Source organism: Conger conger, chromosome 1 (assembly GCF_963514075.1).
Source record: "Conger conger chromosome 1, fConCon1.1, whole genome shotgun sequence".
Classification (NCBI taxonomy): domain Eukaryota; kingdom Metazoa; phylum Chordata; class Actinopteri; order Anguilliformes; family Congridae; genus Conger; species Conger conger.
In genome coordinates this window covers 8,508,566-8,529,846 of record NC_083760.1, presented here as the reverse complement: position 1 = coordinate 8,529,846, position 21,281 = coordinate 8,508,566, and the positions used below count along the sequence as shown (strand labels likewise).

Here is a 21,281-nt window from a genome sequence, read left to right as displayed (position 1 = left end):
TCATAGTTATTTCCCGTACGCAAAGTCACCGACGTGTTATTATTGTTTGTAATATTCTTATATAGATAAATGTGTGTACATGTACAATCCCATCCAAACTGTGTCTTCTCCTTCTGACCCCGCAGAGGCAAGCAAAAGCTTTGTCTCTGTTTCAGTTTAACTGTCCTTTTTTTAAAATTCCATTTCTTTCTTTACTCTCTCTTTCGTCGTTTCCGGATCACGGACCGTGTCTTAATCCGGGGGGCTCCTCGCTGTCCAGTTCTGGAGCGGGGGTGAGGTGAGGGGGGTGGGGAATTTGGGGTGGATCCCCCCCCTGCCCACCGCCCCTTGTTTCTGTCCGTCCTCTGGTCCGATAGCATCTTTGGTTAAGAGTGTTCGTCTGGAGCAGGTGAGGGGATACCGGGAGAAGGTGAGGATTATGGGAGGAAAAGGGAGAATGGAGAAAGGAAAAAGAGTGTGTGTGTGTGTGTGTGCGTGTGTGTGTGTGTGAGCGGGAGTGGGAGTAGGAGAAGGTGAGGATTGTTGGTTGGGAAGAGATAGTCAGGGTGTATGAGAATCAAAGTAAACTGACGTTGGGTGATAAAAAGGATTCGACAGACATGGCAAACAGCATAGAAGATGGATAGATAGATAGATGGAGAGATAGATAACAGAGAGGGACATGGGTATGGGGTCTATGGAGGACTACCACAATCTAGGGGAAGAACAGAGTGTAGGGGGGGGAAGGGCATGTTGTACACATTTCTGAAGCAAGAGAGAAAGGCAAATGGGGTTTGCGGGGAGTGAGAGAGCGAGAGAGAGAGAGAGAGAGAGCGCGAGAGCATTTTTTCTGGGCAGTGCCTGCCTCCGTAGACAGGGGGCGCTGTGTGTGCTCATCATCTGTAGAACAGCCGGAGGCAGAAGAGCAGGCAGGCCAGCAAGGCGTCCAGCTGCAGGGCGGGCCCTCCGGACAGCACTGCTGAAACGACACGGGGCATGGAGGTTAGACTGACACTTCCCTTCACCAATCAGAGAACAGAGAGCGAAGCAAATGTGCGCCGTGATTGGTGCAAGGCGCTGCCCATCACTGGCTGATGCAAAGAATTTGTGCACATTTTGGCAAAATGTTGTCATTAGTTACAGAGCACAGGAAATTCACATGCAAACCCCACGCAAAATTCTCCATTTTGTGGAGTCTGGCTCTCTAACCATTGATATTAATCTTGAGGACCACAGTCACACGCTGTGCTAACTGGCTATAGCTCCTCCATAACCCAAGATCAATCACCATCTCAGCATGAAGGCAATGAAATAATTACAGCAGCTGAGCATTTGCTCTCCCTCGAAAAGAGAAAAAAAAGCCCTGTAAAATGTCTGTGCACTTCACAAAAACACTTTTTTTTTTTGCTACAACAGCAATTACAATAAGATATTTATAAGTGTGGGATTTGCTTTTCACTTGAGTTACCCTAACCCTCCAGCTTACCATATTTTAAGAGTGTGCCATTTGCTTTGAAAATCGTACTGAATGGCCAGTTTTTTTACCATCGTTTGCTTAAACAGCATTGTCCCTGTAGAAACTGTAACTGAAGAGGCTTACATCCTAAGGCTGGGACCATCCAACTCTTCCTGTTTTGACTGACAACACTGTAAGCAATTCAAAATTCAGGACTTATTTTAGTGGGGGAGTCGAGGGAACGCACACCACATTAATAACCACCAGCACTTCCCAGACAGAAACAGAAGCAAAACAGAGGTCTACTATAACGGTCACACACAATAAGGTTCATGAAGTGACATTAACTAATGTAGTTAACATGAATTAATGATGGAATAATACACAAATTAAGCACATTAATTTTTATTTATTAGTTAATGTATTTGTTGACAACCAAATAACATATTTGTTACATGATATCTATACATTAGCAAACCAAAGGATAAACTTATAATTAGTTAACCATTAACAAATACATTAACTGACTTTTTCATTCCAATATAAATTGGCATCAGTTAAGGTACTTGATAACATGAATTCACGGTGTAAAAATACATTAACAGAGCTGTACAGGTTAACCTCTCAGTAGTAACTAGGAACAATAAAGTTGTTAATTAGTTGAAGACCACAGTCGTTAATGCCGATTCATGTAAAGTACATATAACATAAAACCACCTGTTTTCCTCTTTCACCGACGACACGCACAGGCTGAGGTGTGTACGCTCCACACTCCCACCAGCTCAACATTAGGCATGCAAGCTGCCTGCAAATGACTTAGATAAATAAAGAACAGATATTGTATTTAAAAGATCGATATGAATTTATGTTGGGGGTTTTTTCGGCTGGCAGAAAATCAATGTATTCATAATAAAGCTTTTTTTTTCCCCTTCCCTTTCAATACAAAAGCAAGTTAAGGGGCCGACATCCCATTTGTGATGTCTCTTTCAAGGGCCTTTCAAGGGGGCGGAAAGTTTCCAGAGGGGGGGAGGGAAGGAGGTGGGGGGCGGGGAGCGATGGCTTGTCCTCTCTCTCTGGTTCACAGCCCGCTTGGGGGATTCGTCGGAGGCGTTACCTGGATGCGTTACCTCGGGACTCCGTCGTCCGAAAAGCCGGCCCAAACCACGTGATGAAGTGACCCGGCACGGCGGCCTCAAAGCGAGGCACGTGCAACGGTGCCAGTGTGACCGGAGCGGAGGTCATCGATTAAGATAAATGTTTATACACGTTGGCTGAAGTAACAGACCTTGATGCGGGCATCAGTTTTGTGGCAGTTGCGCACAGAGGATCGGGGTTCGATTCCCGGTCCTGCCAAAGCTGAGGTTGGCCGGCTCACATGGAGCGGCCTGATTGGCTCGCCATTCCGAGGGTGGGGCAGAACTCAAGGGGGGGGGTCAGTGAGATACGCTGCATTCAACAGCACCCCGGGCGCCTCGGAATCACGGTCGTGAGGGGGACGACGCGGCTTAGAGAAGGCGTGTCGTTCTCAGGGTTACCTGATCCATCCGGGCTGCCGGGGGATGGGATGTATCCCCAGCTAACACAAGGCCAATTGGAATACATAGGGCACAATTGGCGAATAAACTGGGAGAAAATTGGAAAAATCTGAACATACACACCAACCCTGATGTGGGCAGCTAGTAGCCTCATAGCTATGATACTTGACTGGGACTTGGAAGGTTGGTGGTTCAAGCCCCAATGTTGCTACAGTAAGATCTCCACAGCTGCGCAGTCCAATCAACTGTAAGTTGCTTTGGATAACAGCGTCAGCTAGGTAACTGTAATGTAATGGATGTGTAACAGTACCTCAGGATCCCGCTGTCTGACAGCCAGCCTGATAAAGTAAACCACCAGCGGACGTGCAGCATCGCTAGCCTGCCTGCAGTGGAGCCCCTCGTCAGTCGCCGATTAAGATTTAAACTTTACTCACACCAACCCCAGTGGACGCCATGCGAAAGGGGTCGAGGGTTTTTACGGAGAGCGGGACCAGCCGTCTCTAATCACAGCCGCCGCTTCTTTTGCGCGAAACTCTCCGTGTAGCCGCGCGGAAACTCCGAGGGAGGCCGAGCGGGACGCGGCCCGCGGCTAAATCCGCGGAAACGACGCGGCTCGCTCGCCCGCATCTCGCCCTGAGGACAAGGAGCCGAATGGCCCCGAGAAACACTCCTCCGTCCGCGTCTGCCCCCAGGGCGTTTTCTCAGCTCCTTTTTCCATTCTGGTTTCTCAGGACGTTCAGTTTTTTTCCACACACCCCCCTGAAGCCCGGCCGCGGTGGCGTGTACAGCCGTACCCTCGCCACCGCCCCCGGAGCCTAACGGGGTCGTGCGGGTTCCTGCTCTCGACGTGTTCGCCGTGTTTCCGTTCCCCCCTCCTGACCGCCTCTGGCCTGGAGCGGGGAAGGAGAAGGTGGAGTAACGACCTGAAAAATACGGGCTCTAAGAACAGTGAAACCGACGCCGCTTCCCCTTCACAAAGGCCTGGACCCATCCATGGGGGATTAGGTTCAGACAGAGTAATGCAGTCTCATGTTTTTCTACCCTCCAACTCCAACTCCAGCTCCATGTAATCTCTATGAGGACACTGTGTACTTTCAACAACTCTCCCTCTCTTCTTTTTTTCTCTCTCTCTCTGTCTCTATGCTCTCTCTCTCTCTCTCTTTAGCTCTTTCTTCTCCTTTCCTGTCCTCCCTAATGCCCAGCTCTTCTGTTCTTCTTTCCAAGCTTGAGAGGGAAATGACAGAACGGCTGAGGGGCCTTTATGGTCGCGGAGCGGGGGGGGGAGCTGCTGAGTTGTTTACTGGAGACAGAGTGCTCTGTATCTGACTGGGTTGGGAGGGGTGGTTTTGGGTAGGAGGGGATGGGGGCTCAGCTTGTTTACAGAGCGCCGGGGCATGGCGAGAGAAGTGGAATCTGCATCGGGGACATTAGACAAAATGGATACACCTCCTCCCAAACAACACCCCTTCCCCCGAGAGACAGCCACTCTGAACGCACACCTGCTCCACCCAGGAGGAAAAAAAAAACGGAGTGTAGGAGCAGGAGGAGGAGGGGATGATGAGGAAGGGTGACGAAGAGGATGAATGAAGGAAGGAAGCAGGAAGTGAGGAAGGGCGCGGGCTCCTCAACAGGTTCCCCGCCGCCCTCGTCCCCCCCGTCTCCGGGCCCAGGTCCAGTCAGCGCCTGATTTATGAGCGTGAGCTTGTACACAGAACGTCAGAGGCAATCATCATTCATTTTAGGTAGGGGGGAGGGGGGGTGGGGGTGGGTGGTGAGGGTGTGGTGGTGGTGGGGGGGGGGGGGCACATCTGCACTCCGCGCTCAACCGACTGGGGGGCAGGCAATACATCAGCCGGGCACGCTCAGTAACTGCATCCTGGGAGAGGGGCTGAGGCAAAGGCTCATGGGAGCGCGGGCCACACACACATGCACACACACGCACACGCACACACACACACGCACCCGCACACACACACACACACATGCACACACACGCACCCGCACACGCACACACGCACACACGCACACACACACACAGATGCACACACTCACTCACACATGCACACACACACACAGACACACACACATACGCCTGCACACACGCATCCGCACACACACACACACACACACACACACACACACACACACACATATATCCACACACACACACACACACACACACACACACGCACACACAAGCCCAGCCCGCTCACACTGACGTCCTTCAGGCCTTCCGCTAACTTCGGTCCGCGGGGGAGGGCAGGAGCTTGGCTGACCCTTCGCTACAATTAATCTCAGTTGTTAATTTGTCCTGTTTTCCCCTCCACACCTATCTCGCTCTGCCAGGTGGCTCGTCGCGCTCGAACCGCGGCCGCACACGGGCGCCTCCACGCGCACTCCTCCGACGCAGAACCCGCACCGCTCCTCTGGCGGACAGGAACCGCGCGCGTGAAAGAACGCCGCAGCTGGTACGCCGAACATTTGGACAGAACGCGCGCTTGTTTGTGTTCTGAACTGGCGCCGCGCAGTCGGCGTTAAAGAGACAGGCCGGTAAATATGGCCGGCCGTTCTAAAAAAAACGATCGGGGATTACAATGGGTTTTAAAAGATATTTCTGAATATGCTACGTCAACCTAGCTCATTTTAACAGAGGATGATTTTTTATGACTCATATAAAATACACCTCTGTGTGTGTGTGTGTGTGTGTGTGTGAGAGAGAGAGAGACTTTAACCTCCCATTCTTCCCTGCAGCTAATGCTAAGGCATGATTAATAGTGTTTTTGTGTATTAGAATAATACGCTACGTATTAGCCACATTTCAGTGTCAGTGAGTCTGCACTGCGTCTGGCTGCAGTGTGTAGATTGGTGCTAAAGTGGTTTGATTAATCTTTGGCTGCTTTGAACTGGGAGTGCCGGACTGAATTCAATTAACACGTAGCGTTACACCCCGCGTCAAATTCAACCTGCCGCAGGCGAAAGGAACAAACTAGCGTCCTGAGAATGTTAATCGCGTGTGCGAGTAACTCATATTCCCCCCCGCACAAACGCCCCGCGTTGTGAACGACGCGAACGTTTACGACGACGTCGGTTCGCAGTTCGGTTTCGTGTGAGAAAAACAGACGTTATCAGGTATCATCACGGAGTAGGCGCTACAATTTAATGGGACGTCGAATACGTTTCTTCATGGCTGCCAGGTGCCAGGCTGACGACCGAGTGCTGTTTTATGGGCTTGTATATCGAGGTGGTGTCGGGAGAAGGTGCTCTTTCGAGGCGTTGCTTGACATTCAAAAGATGAAAAAAATACTCCAAGGCACTCTGAATCTTTAAAAATTAAAAGTCTTTATTAGCATGTGGCTTGTCACTCGAGACATTCTTGTCCTACCGTGACCTGCCATATAGCCAATAAAGGCTTTTAACTTTTAAAGAATACGAAGAGTGCCTCGGATTTTCTTCTTCTTCTTTTAAGTTTATTTTCACAATTTCATGAACTTTATTATAATTATTTTTTGCTGGTCTGTGACATACATTTTTATTTATTAACTGATCATTGCATTATGCAGTTATTGCCATCGGTGGATTATTGAAAACATACACTCAGTGAGCACTTTATTAGGTATTTATTGGACTGTTTTTTTTTTTCAACAGCTTCTGCTGCTGTAGCCTGTCCACTTGAAGGTTTGGCGCGTTGTGTTGTGTTCAGAGATGCTCTTCTGCATATCACTGTTGTAATGTGTGGTTATTCGCGTGAGAGTCACCTTCCTGTCATCTTTGACCAGTCTGGCCCTTCTCCTCTGACCTCTCTCATTAACAACACGTTTTTTCCCGCAGAACTTTTTGTTTTTCGCACCATTCTCTGCAAACTTTAGAGACTGTTGTGTGAGTGTTTCTGAGATACTCAAACCACCCTGTCTGGCACCAACAATCATTCCACTGTCAAAGTCACTTAGATCACATGCCATCTCCATTCTGACATTTGGTCTGAAAAACAGCCGAACCTCTTGACCACATCTGCATGCTTTTATGCATCTAATACTGATTAAATATTTGCATTAACAAGCCGGTTTACAGGCCTACCTAATAAAGTGGCCACTGAGTGTGCAAGTGACACTGGTGAGTGGCATTTAGCCAAGCAATTTCCCCAAAGTTTGACAAACTCGCCGGAGTCGTTAAAAAGCATTTTTAAGCTCTGTCCAAGCAGAAATTTGCGTTACACAGCACTTCTAAGGAACACAATAATGGAGCAAGGTTCACACCAACCGATATTACCTCCACCTGGGGCATGCAAAATGACATTAGGCCATTGGCATTCTGCTGCGTAATACCCATTCACAGAACCACGATTTCCACTCAAGATCTGCGGACCTGGAGGTTGGACATCTCACCACATACTGCTGCGCTGGCACCGCTCACAGAGTTGTTGTTCAACAAGGGTCAAAGGTCACAGTCCGCATTAACGAAGGCAACATGCCAAACGGCTTATCGAAATAAACCGCTGGCGGAGAGTGGAGGAACCAGAATGCATAAACTGTACACTGAGACCAAAACAACTCAAAATGAGGCACACAGCGCAGTCGAAACAATGAATAGCCAATGTTTCAAAACACCGAGGGAAGCCGTGGAGAAACTGACAACATATTATAACTCTGATGCACTCCAGAGAAACCTTTCTTTCAAACAGCGCACAAATTCCTCGGGGCTGCTACGATTTTCTGACCCCCAAGCGAGACTGCACACTTGAAAAAAAGTCCCTCTGGATTCCATAACAGGAACTGAACTTCCCAACACATCAACTACACATTATTTGCATGAGAGAACAGCATTGCTGGTGCCGGGTGAGTTCTGGGACGGATCTCTGAAATGGTTTCCGACTACAGTGCTGAAAGTAAAATGATACTTGTCTGTAATCTTTTATACAAGTATACACCAGGCATCTTCAAGCAACGGCAGACGATTCTGTTAAAAAATGTACCATGATTAAATTCAGTCACAAAGTCTATAACTTACATTTTCATTTAATTGAATCTGTTTTAATCTATTTCATTTTTCATTAACTAACCCCTGATGAAAACCACTTCAATTATTATGCATAGCCTGTTTCTTTTTTAGTTTTTTTGTGCAGATATAACCACACTTTTTATGTGTGTAGGTTACTTGGCCCAGATTAATTTTAAAGAAGGATACAGTATCTCTCTGAAATAAAGTGACAGTGTATGTATATTTTTGTTCTTCAAGCATCAAATTTTCCAACCTGAAAGTACAGCAATGTTCTATTTGGGTACAAATCATTATGTTTTCCAAGCAAAAAGGTACAAATGAATAACGTATATATTGCTGGCTAGGCTTACAATTGTATGTACCGATAGGGTACAAGCATTTTTACCTTTTTAGGCAGTTTTCTTACCTTTATTTCTGAGGGTGTAGAGGATAATGCTATGGTAAATATGGCACTGTCCGAGTTCTGCGGTTCTAATAATCATAATGAATGCAGCATACGGCAGCGTGGAAATACCGCTGCCATTCACTGTTAACTTTCTGCCGTGTCATTTCAGTTTTAGTGCGTGCTCCTGATTGGCCCAGACAGGTTTTGTAAGTGTCTGAGAATACTTTAGATTCTCACAGAAGTTTCTGACAAAGTCTCATGTAGGGTCGTCAACGTGAGCCAAGCTTGAAGCAAGAAATTATACATGGAGCGAAACGCTAAAGAAGCTTGTGCAGTGGCATGGCAACTGAATTTCACGGATTACTGGGAAGTAAGTGTATTGCAGGGATCATCAACTCTGGCCCTCGAATCCAAGTCCTACCTGCCATAACTACAGTAGCGCTACTGCTTGTCTTCACACCCGCCTCCCAGGTAAAGGGAGGGCGGAAAACCAGCAGTTCTCGGCCCTGGAGGACTGTAAGTTTCGGATCCCCGGTGTATTCCAATGTAATAAACACATTACTTTGCAGGTGAGAAAACTGTTTTGGAGACACCTCATCCAGCTCATTATTTTGAGAGGGAATGGGCCAGAATTTGCAGGTATTTAACCTGCTAGATTAGAAGCCAGGTGGAAATCAAGAAAGTGCAAATATTGTCACACTTATTTAGGAAACTTCAGTATGACTCCAAACCTCCAAAAATCCACATTTACTGTAGCTTAATATGAAACAAACATAAGTTGTAGAAATAGAGAGAATTAGAGGTATAAGTATATATTCATTTTGTTGAAAGGCTACAGTAATACAGTAATTCTTGGTTGGGTGAGTCCGTGTCTGTATTTACTCTACGCACACATGAAATGTGTATGCATGTTTCTGGCAGTGTGTGTGTGTGTGTGTGTGTGTGTGTGTGTCAGTGTCTGTGTGATCTGAGCAGTGTGCTTCTTTCTGTGTCAGTGTACCATGGTCTATATCTTGGGCACAAATGATCCATTATTCACCCCCCCCCCTCCCACCACACCACACATACCCACACACACCTAGCGCCAGTGGCACAAGGCTTCCTGTTTATACTGCGATGAATAATTCACTGTATGCTTTAGGATCCGTGCATTAACTCCCAGGGGCTTCGTTTAGCTTCTCAGATCAGGTGTCGGGAAGGTAATGGCTCTTTTTTAATATTTCATAATCCGCGCCTTTGTTTTCGTTCCGGTGTTGTCATGGATACTGGCGCACTGGCGCTCCCGGGGCAGCTTCCGCCCCGAAACCCCCCGGGGTCAATGAGCGCCGCGCTCGACCCACGCTCGTTATCTCAGCTCGTTATTTTACCCCCATGTTCCACCCTGTTATTCCACTCTGTAATTCCACCCTGATATTCCACCCTGTTATTTCACCCCGTTATTTCACCCTGTTATTCCACTCCGATATTCCACCCCGATATTCCACCCTGTTATTCCACTCTGTAATTCCACCCTGATATTCCACCTCTTTATTTCACCCTGTAATTCCACCCCGATATTCCACCCTGTTATTCCACCCCGATATTCCACCCTGTTATTTCACCCTGTTATTTCACCCCGTTATTTCACCCCATTATGTCACCCCGTTATGTCACCCTATTATGTCACCACGTTATGTCACCCCGTTATTTCACCCTGTTATTTCACCCTATTATGTCACCACGTTATGTCACCCCAGTTCACCCCACTATGTCACCCCATTATATCACCCTGGTTCACCCCATTATGTCACCCCGTTATTTCACCCCATTATGTCACCCCGTTATGTCACCCTGGTTCACCTCATTATGTCACCCCGTTATTTCACCCCATTATGTCACCCCGTTATGTCACCCCGTTATATCACCCTGGTTCACCCCATTGTGTCACCCCGTTATTTCACCCCATTATGTCACCCCGTTATGTCACCCTGGTTCACCCCATTATGTCACCCCGTTATTTCGCCCCGTTGTTTCACCCCGTTATGTCACCCCGTTGTTTCACCCCGTTATGTCACCCCGTTGTTTCGCCCCGTTACTTCACCTGGGTTAAACTCTGGCCCAGCCTCTCCCTGGATCCGCGTGGCGTGACGTGCGGACGCCAGTGACGGGCACATTAATCTGAGGGCCCGCTCCCTCGTTCCGCCCAATCAGTCACCTCACCTCCCGGGGGGGAGAGCCAGCCCGCGCTCCCCTCATCCGGAGTGGAGGCGAGAGCGAGAACATCAACCCCGCACTCTCACAAGTTAAGGGACGAACCGTGCCAAAAAAGGTAGAAATGCTTGTTGTTGGGGCAGTACCCTATCGGTGCATACTGTAGAACTGTTATATATAACAAATTTGTGCCCTTTTTGCTTGGAAACTGTACTAATTTGTACCCAAAGTGAACTTTACTGTACTTCGGGACAACTTTCATCAAACTTTGGGAAATTTGATCATTGAAGAGACAAAAAATGACCTCTACTGTCACTTTATTTCTGAGAGTGTACTCTTCCTCTCAGAGGAGGGGGGGGGGGGGGCATGAACGGGCAGTTGCTGTTGAGAGACATTTTATTAGCCAGGGACTGTGGGCAGTGGGAGGTGAAAACATGTCTGAGGCCAATGGACATGACAGTCCTGACCTCATAAAGCCCCGGACTTAGCAGGAACTGAGGGGCACATCTGGTAACCTCCTGGGCCCAGCTGCCATCACTGCCCCAACAACTGGCCTGTCCTCTCTTATAGGCACAGCCTCCAAACCTCCTTCTCTGTTCTTCTCATCTCTCTTCTTTGCTCACTCGCTCTTTTTCGCCCTCTGCTTTCCTCTTTTTTTCTGCCACCTTCCATCCCCTCTGTCCATCACCTTCACACTATCTAATTTCCAGTCTATTGTCTCATCCTCTCCTTCTCAATTCAATTTACGCCAGTTCAATTCAATACAATTCAATTCAACTCAACTCAACTCAACTCAACTCAACTCAACTCAATTCAACTCAACTCAACTCAATTCAACTCAACTCAATTCAACTCAATTCAATTAAATTCAATTCAATTCAATTCAATTCAATTCAATTCAATTCAATTCAATTCAATTCAATTCAATTCAATTCAATATGCTTTAGTGACATGTAAAAATTGCACAACTGTCTCGCAGAAGTTTGTTGGATGAGAAAAAAGGAACACGTTGACATTAAAAGAATCCCCCCCCTCTCTCTCTCTCTCTTTCTCTCTCTCTCTTTTTTTCTCTGTCTCTCTTTCTTTTCCCCCACTGTCACCCGACAGAGTTCTCCCGGCGTTCCCTGCAGCCGTGGGAAGAGGCGGCGTGACGCACCTTGGTTGGAGATGGATTTCTCCTGCTTGCACACGCCCTTGGTGACGGAGACGTCGTCGATGGCGATGTCGCCCTCGTACCCTCCGCCCCGCACGCCCTCGAACACCACCTGCGGGGAGGAGGGAAGAGAAACGTCACTGAACCCGCCCTCGTTCCCGTCACGAAACACGGCAGATTACGCACGAGGAAACGAGGGAAAACTTTTACCGACGGGCCCATGCCCGTGCCACACGTTCCTCCAACAGAATATGGGTGTCTGGAGCTCATTTAGTCAGTGAATAGGAAAATGTCCCTGTGTGATGGCACTGTAATCAGCTCGTCCACAACCTGTAATAAAGCCGTAAAACTCGGATATTCTGTGGCCAAACTAAGAGTTTGAAGGAGCGGATGAGTAAATTAATTAATTAAAATTATCTTCCATTCCTAAGTTGAAAAAAAAGGTGTCTCCAGTTGTCAGAGAAGTGTGGAGTCATGTGATTTGTGATTCACGTCTTGAATTATTCATGCTATCGAGGGAATGGTGGTTAATACATGTTGTAAAAGTGCAAGGTCATTTGTACACAGTAAAATGTCCAGTGTTATTTCAACTCTAACAGAGTGCATATGAGTCCAAGAGGGAACAAATTGCAATTGTTTCACTGGCTGTAAGATTGTTTTCAATATCTCTTTCCCTCTAGAGCACAACATTTGGAATCAGCATTGCCTGTTTGAATCGTTTGTTGCATAACTCCATGCTAATGGAAACAGGGCTAATGAATATACACGTTTTTACGTCCTCCTGCACAACAGTCCCGCTTTGATTGACAGGTTAATTACCCTGGTAACAGGGGCCTAAACCCCATTCCACAGAGCTAATCAAACAGTATCTGTATTCTACAGGAAAACACACACACACACCCACGCGCGCACACACACAAACAGCAAACTTTTCTATTTTTTCCAGATTTTCTCCTCAGAAAAGGGGCTAATATTGGTTTATTGGAACTGAAATGAGAAGCCAAGAAGAAGCAAATAGCTTGCAGATTCCTGCTTCTACATCAGTGAAAAAAAGCGAAAAAAATCTAGTACAGATATTTCAACAGGCACCCTCTCCACTGGCTTTAATGAAACACTGCCTGCCTGTCAGTTTCCACACCACTTCAGCCAGAAGGGCTATTAATTTCAGCTGGTATGCTGAACACTTAAGGGCTATATGGTTATATATCCACACCTCTAACCATCTATACGCATTTCACAATCAAGGACAGACTGCATTATGCCCACAAAAAAGTCATCAGCCTTCTTTCAACTCTCACCATGACTGTCTGAAAGCAAGGCTTCCTCCCAGGAATAAAGAGTATCTGAGTCTGTCTGTGTGTGTGTGTGTGTGTGTGTGTGTGTGTGTGTGTGTGTGCAAAATTTGCATGAATTAGCCTTTGCAGGGGGAATATGGATGGATCCCTCCATACCTCTGGGTGACATTGCTACCAATCTGGTCAAGCTGGTGATAAGCATAAGCTGGTCTAGCTGGGTATGAGCTGGTCAACCTGCTAGTGCTAGTAATTTGTCTGAGCTGGTAGTTGGTCAACCTGCTAGTCAACCAGCTAGTCAACCAGCTACCCGCAGTTTCGAAAAATAGCTTGAGCAGGTCAGACCACGTCAAGCTTGGAGCTGGTCTGAACTGGTCAACCGGCAAAACCACGTCGAGCTGGGAGCTGGTCTGAACTGGTCAAGCCGCTAAACCCTGTCGAGCTGGGAGCTGGTCTGAACTGGTCAACCGGCTAAACCACGTCGAGCTGGGAGCTAGTCTGAGCTGGTCAACCAGCTGCCAGCTGTTTCAAAACCTAGCTTGAGCTGTTTTTTGTCAGCAGGGAGTGCTGCCTGGCAGGGCTATCATCCACTATCTACGCCGACAGGATCAGGATTCGGTCCTGAACCACGGGGCCCATCCACGCTCGGAGGGAAAGACCCATCCAGTGCAGGGGAGCCGGTAATGGTCTGTGAACTTTTCAGCAGCCTTGCCTCTCCGCGAGAGAGCGGGACCCGGAGCCCAATACCGGCTTACCGTGGGGAAGGCAGTCTGGGAAAAGGGTCAGAGTGCACCCCCCGTTTCAGAAGAGCAGCCCACGAGAGCAGCCTCTGCCTTAATTATGCGCCAGAGAGACTTTGAAAAGCCCGTTCTTGTCAAGTGCTCTCTCTCGTTTAATCCCCCAAATGCCTTGGACAAAGCGATGTCTTTGAACAGGCAAAGAAACGGAGCCGAGTCTGAGACAGAAAGCAGGGGAGAGGGCGGCTAATAGACGTCCACACTGTTCTTGTTTGCAGTGCAGGTTAATTCAATTTGTCTGATGGTATTGTTTGTGTCGGGAGCACAGTGCTCTTCGGTAGAGTGCTAATTGGTACCTTGGACACACACACACGCACACACACACGTAAACACACACTCTCTCTCTCTCTCACACACACACACACACACAGTCATTAAGCCATCTTGCCACCCCATGCACACGGCCAGGCAATTACGCACACAGAAGCCGGACCCGGGGAAATCCGAAGGGACAGCGGATGTGGACGGACTGTGGTTTTTTTGGGAATTTATTTATTCCCTAACTTTGTTATTTTGGTCTGAATCCTGCACTCTAACGAAGGGATACTTTCGCAGACAGCCCTATCCTGAGCGGATTAAAGAGCTTATGTTCTTATGCACACAATTCATTTATACAACCGGATATTTACTGAGCCAATTCAGGTCAAGTGCCTCGCTCAAGGGCTTTCCTTCCCACCTGGGAATGGAACCTACAACTTCAGAGTTGCGAGCGCACTTGGCAAACTATGATGCCACGGTACGGTGTAGTATAACGGTTAGGGGTCAGCGTGATGTCAGAGACAGAGTCAGACACACATGCAAGGCCTGTATCAGTGCTGCTGGGATGTGCAGTCACATCCAGTTCAGAATATTCAGAAATGCAATTATGAAGTCCTTTTCAAGTGTGTGTGTGCGTGCATGTGCGTGTTTGTGTGCATGCATGGACTGTATGTGTGTGTATGCATGAATGAATGTGTGCATGACTAAATATAAGAGGTAAAGAAGATGCTGCAAGAAAGGAAAGTGAAAAAGGGAGTGATAGAGGGGGAGAGAGAGAGATGGGAGAGAGAGTGAGAGAGGGGGAGAGAGAGTGAGAGAGGGGGAGAGAGAGATGGGAGAGAGATGGGAGAGAGGGGGAGAGAGAGAGATGGGAGAGAGAGGGAGAGAGATGGGAGAGAGGGGGAGAGAGAGAGATGGGAGAGAGGGGGAGAGAGAGAGATGGGAGAGAGAGGGGGTGAGCAACAGAGAGAAAGATGGAGAGAAGAAGAGAAAGAGAGGGGGGAGCGAGAGAGAAAGAGAATGAGTGAGATATTTGAATTTGAGAGGGATAGATGGGAGAGTGAGATGGGAGAGAGAGATATGGGGGTGTGCAACATAGAGAAAGAGAGAGGGAGAGAGTGAGAGGGAGAGGGATAGGGGGGAGCGAGAGAGAATGAGCAAAAGATCTATACCAACTTGGGCAGAGACCGGCAGTGTGCAGAGAGGGGGAAAAAGGCCATTTTAAAGGGAATAATAATTAAGCGCAGTTAATTAGACTCCCCCCCCAGCCCAGACTGATACAGCGGTTCTTCATCTCTGCGCGGCTGCCCAAGCTTGTTGAGAGACACTGCAGTTCTGAGGGCTGGGCGTCGCAGTTATACAGGGGGGCTAAAACAGACATTTAAAACGCCGCATTTCATTGGAGCCTGTAACCTTTAATGGACGCATTGATTTCTTCCTCCCTGCTAAAAATCTGTGGAGGATGACTGCGGTGTCATGCCAACCAGGCTGCGCCGTGTTATAACAAGGGGCGCGTTACTTAACAAAAAACAGAACGCGAAAAAGCACGACATCATTGTTCCGTAGGTCAAAAGGGAACAGAATATATAATTAGAGTGGGGGCTCTTGAGTTCTTCTCCGCTGATTGAGAGCAATTGGCCGTGAAACACAAAATAATGTACGAATAACAATTTCTTTCTGCAGGCAATCCGCTGAGAAATCCTAGGATACAAACCCGAAAAGAAAACAGACTAGATCAAGACGTTCTGCAGGTCACTTAGAAAAACAGCTTTAACTGACATTCAAACAGTGATGTATGAATTTAGGAAATGTGTAAAAACATTTTTTAATTTGAATAATTATAGCTTTGGGATTTAGGATAATACTAGCAATTTTGCTAATACCTTATCTTATGAAGCATGCAAAACGATGTTTGTAAAGATGACTAATGAATGAATAAAACTGTGCCTGAAGACCTCCCAACCATACAATAAAAAGCATGAACTTTACTAGCTTTGTTACCCACAGACCACACAGTATTAGAAAACTGATGGGCATATACTGTAGCTATAATAATAATAATAATAATAATAATAATAATAATAATAATTACATTTAATACATTACATTACATTACTGGCATTTGGCAGATGCTCTTATCCAGAGCGATGTACAGTTGATTAGACTAAGAAGGAGACAAACGTCCCCTGGAGCAATGCAGGGTTAAGGGCCTTACTCAAGGGCCCAATGGCTGTGCGGATCTTATTGTGGCTACAGCGGGATTAGAAGCACTGAGCTTGCAGGTCCTAGTCATTTACCATAAGCACTACCCTACAGGCCGCTCATTATTATTATTTATTATTATTATTATTATTATTATTATTATTTAATTTGCCCCACTTTCCTGCTTCTGTGCCCTTCACCATGTCAGAATGAGAAACACACAGCTTAGACTCTGTATCACAGAACACTAGAGCACTATCAATAGATCTGATATCTATAAGTCACTTGTAAAAGAAAAAAAAAAAAAAATTAAATTACAGGCTACCACCACTTAAACTCAGATTCACCTTTCAGTGCCATTCGCATTGCCTTTTACCTTAAAACCCAGCATCCATATGTACTAAACGGTGAACTGGTAATGGTATGGTTTCTGCTAAATGTCCCTTATAACAATGTATTTGATTTTGCTGATTTGCATACCTGGTAAGACTGCTCAGAACAAAGCATGTGGCTTTTCTCCTCTTGTGAATACACTGTGATGTCTTTGTCTTTTTTCCATTGTACGACTAAATGACTATGTGAGGAAAAAAAGACAAAAAACAGCACATTCCTATAGATCTAACAGACAGGGGCATACCCATATCACCAAACTCTTAAAAAACTAAAAAGAAAAAGAATCAATAAACAAAAGAACAGACTTTCCCTTTGATGGGCTAAGTTGTTCAGGGTTTTAGCACATACTCCATGACTGCTTTTTCTCAATTATTTTGGCAAAAAAGGTATTCTAAAATGGTTCAGCAGTCATAGCTTTTTGCGCACTTATGCCCACACCCATTTTTATTTATTTATTACCATTTCTTACTTTTTTGTTTACTTTGATACTGGCGTATACTGACAGCCATGGCATCTGTTATACGTGCAGACGTAGCAGCGCATGCAGTAGGCAGTGTGACTCAACTCCACGTACTGCGGGCCGCAGTGTGTGCAGACTTCATTACATTACATTATTGGCATTTGGCAGACGCTCTTATCCAGAGCAACGTACAGTTGATTAGACTAAGCAGGAGTCAATCCTCCCCTGGAGCAATGCAGGGTTAGGGGCCTTGCTCAAGGGCCCAACGGCTGTGCAGATTGTGGCTACACCGGGATTAGAACCACCGACCTTGCGGGTCCCAGTCCTTTACCTTAACCACTACGCTACAGGCCGCTTCAACCGGTGCGGTACACCACCTGATTTCACAAACCCGTTTATTATCTGAGTCGAGCAGGTGAAATTATTTGTGAAATCAGGCGGTGTTGAAGCATGGTAGAAGCGAATACCAGCAGACACTGCGGCCCGCAGGACGTGGAGTTGAGTAACGCTGGATTAGGGTGTGGCACATACCGCAGTCGTGGAAGACAGAAATACGGCAAGTGTCGTTGCGGGTAACACACGCACAGTAAGGCGCTCAGTTTGAATTCAACACTTACAGTGTCTACGGGGGATAGAAATGTCATCTATGAGAATAAAATGTTCTCCCAGTTTTGAATTAACAGTAAACACATTGCCGTGTGGGAAATCAAAGCTGATATGAAGAATGTCTTTCTATTTTTCAACAGGCAGGGTTTAGCATCGGCTCAGACTGTTTAATTTAAAGTTTTACAACCCACTGCTAATATTCAAGGCTTTTTTTTTTTTTTTTAGAAGTACACTTTAATCAAAGTTTTCAAACCTGGTCTTCATGCAGTGATTACCTTTAAAACCGCAGCACTTTGTAATAAACAAGAGTTGTGGTCTTTTTACATACAAGGAAAGAAGGCACAAAACTTAGTTATGAATATAAGACAAAGCTCCCTAGGGGAAATTCATTACTTTTTTATTATGTTTTAAAAACTTATCGGCCCTCTTTTTTTGACTAATAAAAAATATTTATTTATCCAATATTTATTGTTTGTAATTCATATTTGTTTAAGCATTACAAAGAAACTAAGTTAACTGCTAACAGTGACTTGCATTGTCTGTTTCTAACTGCTAACAGTGACTTGCATTGTCTATTTCTAAATGCTACCAGTGACTTGCATTGTCTGTTTCTAACCACGAGCATTGACTTGCATTGTCTGTTTCTAACAGCTAGCATTGACTTGCATTGCTTTATGAGGAAATTCCACAGGCAATCCTCAAAGTGGGTATGATTGAATTTTTCTGCAGCCTGAGAAAAAAGCAGGGGGACTCCATGCCCGCTTAAGGCAATCGATAGAGAAATAGATAAATAAAATGGCCGCCAAGATTGAGAACAACACCATCACAGTTCTGTAACTCCCTTTGTCAGAAGAAAGCGGCTCAGTCATTAACATTGATTGGTTCCAAAAAAAAAAAGAAAAGGAGAAAAAAACGCTTTGACCTAAAATGAAGAGGACGAGTAGGAGGAGTCTCTGCCCCTTCTCCTGACTAATTCCACTGTAACGTGACCCTGGACTGTGTCTGATGTGGCTAGAGAGATTGTTTGTAAAATATCAATACGAGGCCCCGCTGTGACGGAATTCATATCAAAGCTTTGTTTTCGGTGTTTAATGCATGTCTCTGTCAGTGCTTCCCCGGAGCTACAGTGGAGGAGGGTGATGATGAAATGAGTCCAGTGAACATTTCTTTGAGGTGACATAGACATCTGTACAGTCGGTGTTATTTGATGTACAGCCACATACAGTACATGCTGGGTTATGCCTACACTACCCTCATCTGGCAAGCGTCGGGGTCCTTTTTTCTATTTGCCAGGATATTCATGTACTGTGTGAAAAAACATGTTCATGACAATACATAAATGGACTGCGGGAACCCTCTCAGATATCAAAACACAATGCAATATAGTGTAAATATGTGAAATATTTTGAGCACACGTTGATAAATATGACACAACATTACATCAGACTACGACGGTATTTGATCTATTTGACCACATTTGCTCATGACAACACATAAATAAACTGTCCAAAGTACTGCTGTGGGGATATTAATTTCGCCCATTTGGAAAATTACTTTTTCTCTTTGGCCTATATACACTATGTATCAATTCTGCCAAATAAAATGGGAAAAACTGCAAAAAATGTTATGAGTGAATGTCAAACAAAACATGGATAGACCACTGTAAGTTTAATAAGGTGTCATATGATCTATGTCATCACGATCGCTATTCTAAGACTGCTACCTGGAGTGTCCCAGGCAGGTGAGGCTTTGAGGCCGGTGCATATGAGACACATATGGAACTGGAATATTCAAAAATATATTGAAACATATACAATCAACATATTCCAACAGTACATTCAGAACTATATATTATTGCTGCTTTTAGATATTGCAATGTATCACACTGTTGCGTAATAAATATATGTATGCGTATAATTTCAGTCCACATATTTACATCGTATTTCAGCATATTTTATTCGGTGAGGGTGGGAGGTGTTGAGGAGATGAGGGCACAGCGCGCTGATTTGTGGGCCGTCAGAGTGCCACCGTGGGGCTCAGATCTCCAGCCCGTCGGCACAGTAAAAGTGGGCATCAATATTTGATGAGCCTTGAAAAGGAATCTGTGCTCCATTAATGAGCACTTCAAATTGGACAGGAGATTAGGCTGAGTTTTCTTCTTCTATATTAACTTGATTATTTCTATTCATTAACAAAAGGAGGATCAAATCCAGTTATACCAAAGAGGGCTACTACTGCAACTGTGCTCTCTCTCTCTCTCTCTCGCTCTCTCTTTTATTCCCTCACCATGTCCTTTCTCTCTTTCTCTCTCCCACTCCCTCTCTATCTCCCAGTGTCTCTCTCTCTCCCTCTCTCTTCCACTCTCTGGCTCTCTCACTCTCTGCCTCTCCCACACTGCATCTCTACCCGTTGCTTTCTCTTTCCCTCTCAGTCTCTCTATCGCTCACTCTTCCACTCTCTGTCACTGTCTCTCTCTCACCTATTCTTCTGGGTGTTGTAGAGCTGTTGTACAGATGTGCGTTTCCCCTGGGGCTAAAAAGCAGTTATTCATTATTATTTGAAATAACGATGGCATTTACAATTTGCAGTCCTCCAATATTTTAAGACTGGAGTAAAAAAACTAGAAAAAAAAACAAAAAACAACCAAACGTTGTGGCATTATAAAGACAGGTGTTAAACCCACAATAAATTCAGGGCACTTAGCTGAATTACTGTCTGCCATAATGTCCTGCCCTGCAGGACAGACTGCAGCAGTAGCACCCTTTAGACCTTTCCTCCCAAGGAGCTGACATGAAAAGAGGGCCTTGGTTAGGACTCAGACGGGAGACCTCTTGGGGAAACCAGTTTCTGTGGCAGGGCTGCAATGGTGTTAGTGGGCCTGTAAGAAGCCTTCTTCCTCACAGGCCTTCTATACATGCAGAATGCACCAATGCAGTGATGGGGACACTGTGCTGTTTGTGTCCTCACAAGAATGGAGTGTTCTGCGATATAGTGTACCTTATGTGGTCTTTTTTTTTCTTCTTTTTTTTAAACATAATGCTAAATATATTTCAGAGCAGTGTGTTATTTTCACAATATATACTGCACAATCCAAAAGTGGCAACCATTTGCACAGGTCTGATTGTCCATTGTGACATCAATCTGCGACAGCAGATATAACCCCCAGTGATTGGTCATTGATATGGGTCTACCAATATGATTGGTCGTTGTGATGGCCCTACCAATATGATTGGTCATTGTGATGGCCCTAACAATATGATTGGTCATTGTTTGGCTACACAAAAGGCAAAAATAGGGGCATATACAGTGCATGAGTATATAAGGAAATTCATCAGTGGAACAGCATGTCACAAGCCATAATGAACTAATTAAATGTCGACCTCCTGCATGTTTTCATAGGCGAGTTCAGAGTGCAATGCCACATGTATCTATTAAGAATTCCTTAGATAATTTGCTTCTTAATTAGAAATTGCTAATTAAGTCATATATTTTGAATTAATGATTATGGAAGCAACATATTATTGAGTTACGGTTAATGGCGTGAACTTTACAATTCTGATATGGCAATCTTCAATCCAAT

At 45.7% G+C, this 21,281-nt stretch overlaps 1 protein-coding gene across 1 annotated transcript in view; it reads right to left on the bottom strand.

Annotated features, from left to right (window-relative positions):
* Window positions 1-567: 567 nt before the first annotated feature.
* The window catches only part of LOC133140095 (MAM domain-containing glycosylphosphatidylinositol anchor protein 1), a 194,338-nt gene continuing 173,624 nt past the window's right edge, over window positions 568-21,281 (bottom strand). The window contains exons 17-18 of the mRNA XM_061259662.1: window positions 11,697-11,805; window positions 568-955 (exon numbers count right to left, since the gene is read on the bottom strand). Of these exons, the coding sequence (XP_061115646.1) occupies window positions 876-955; window positions 11,697-11,805 (189 nt within the window). The 3' untranslated portion in view covers window positions 568-875. The remainder of the gene's footprint in view (window positions 956-11,696; window positions 11,806-21,281) is intronic.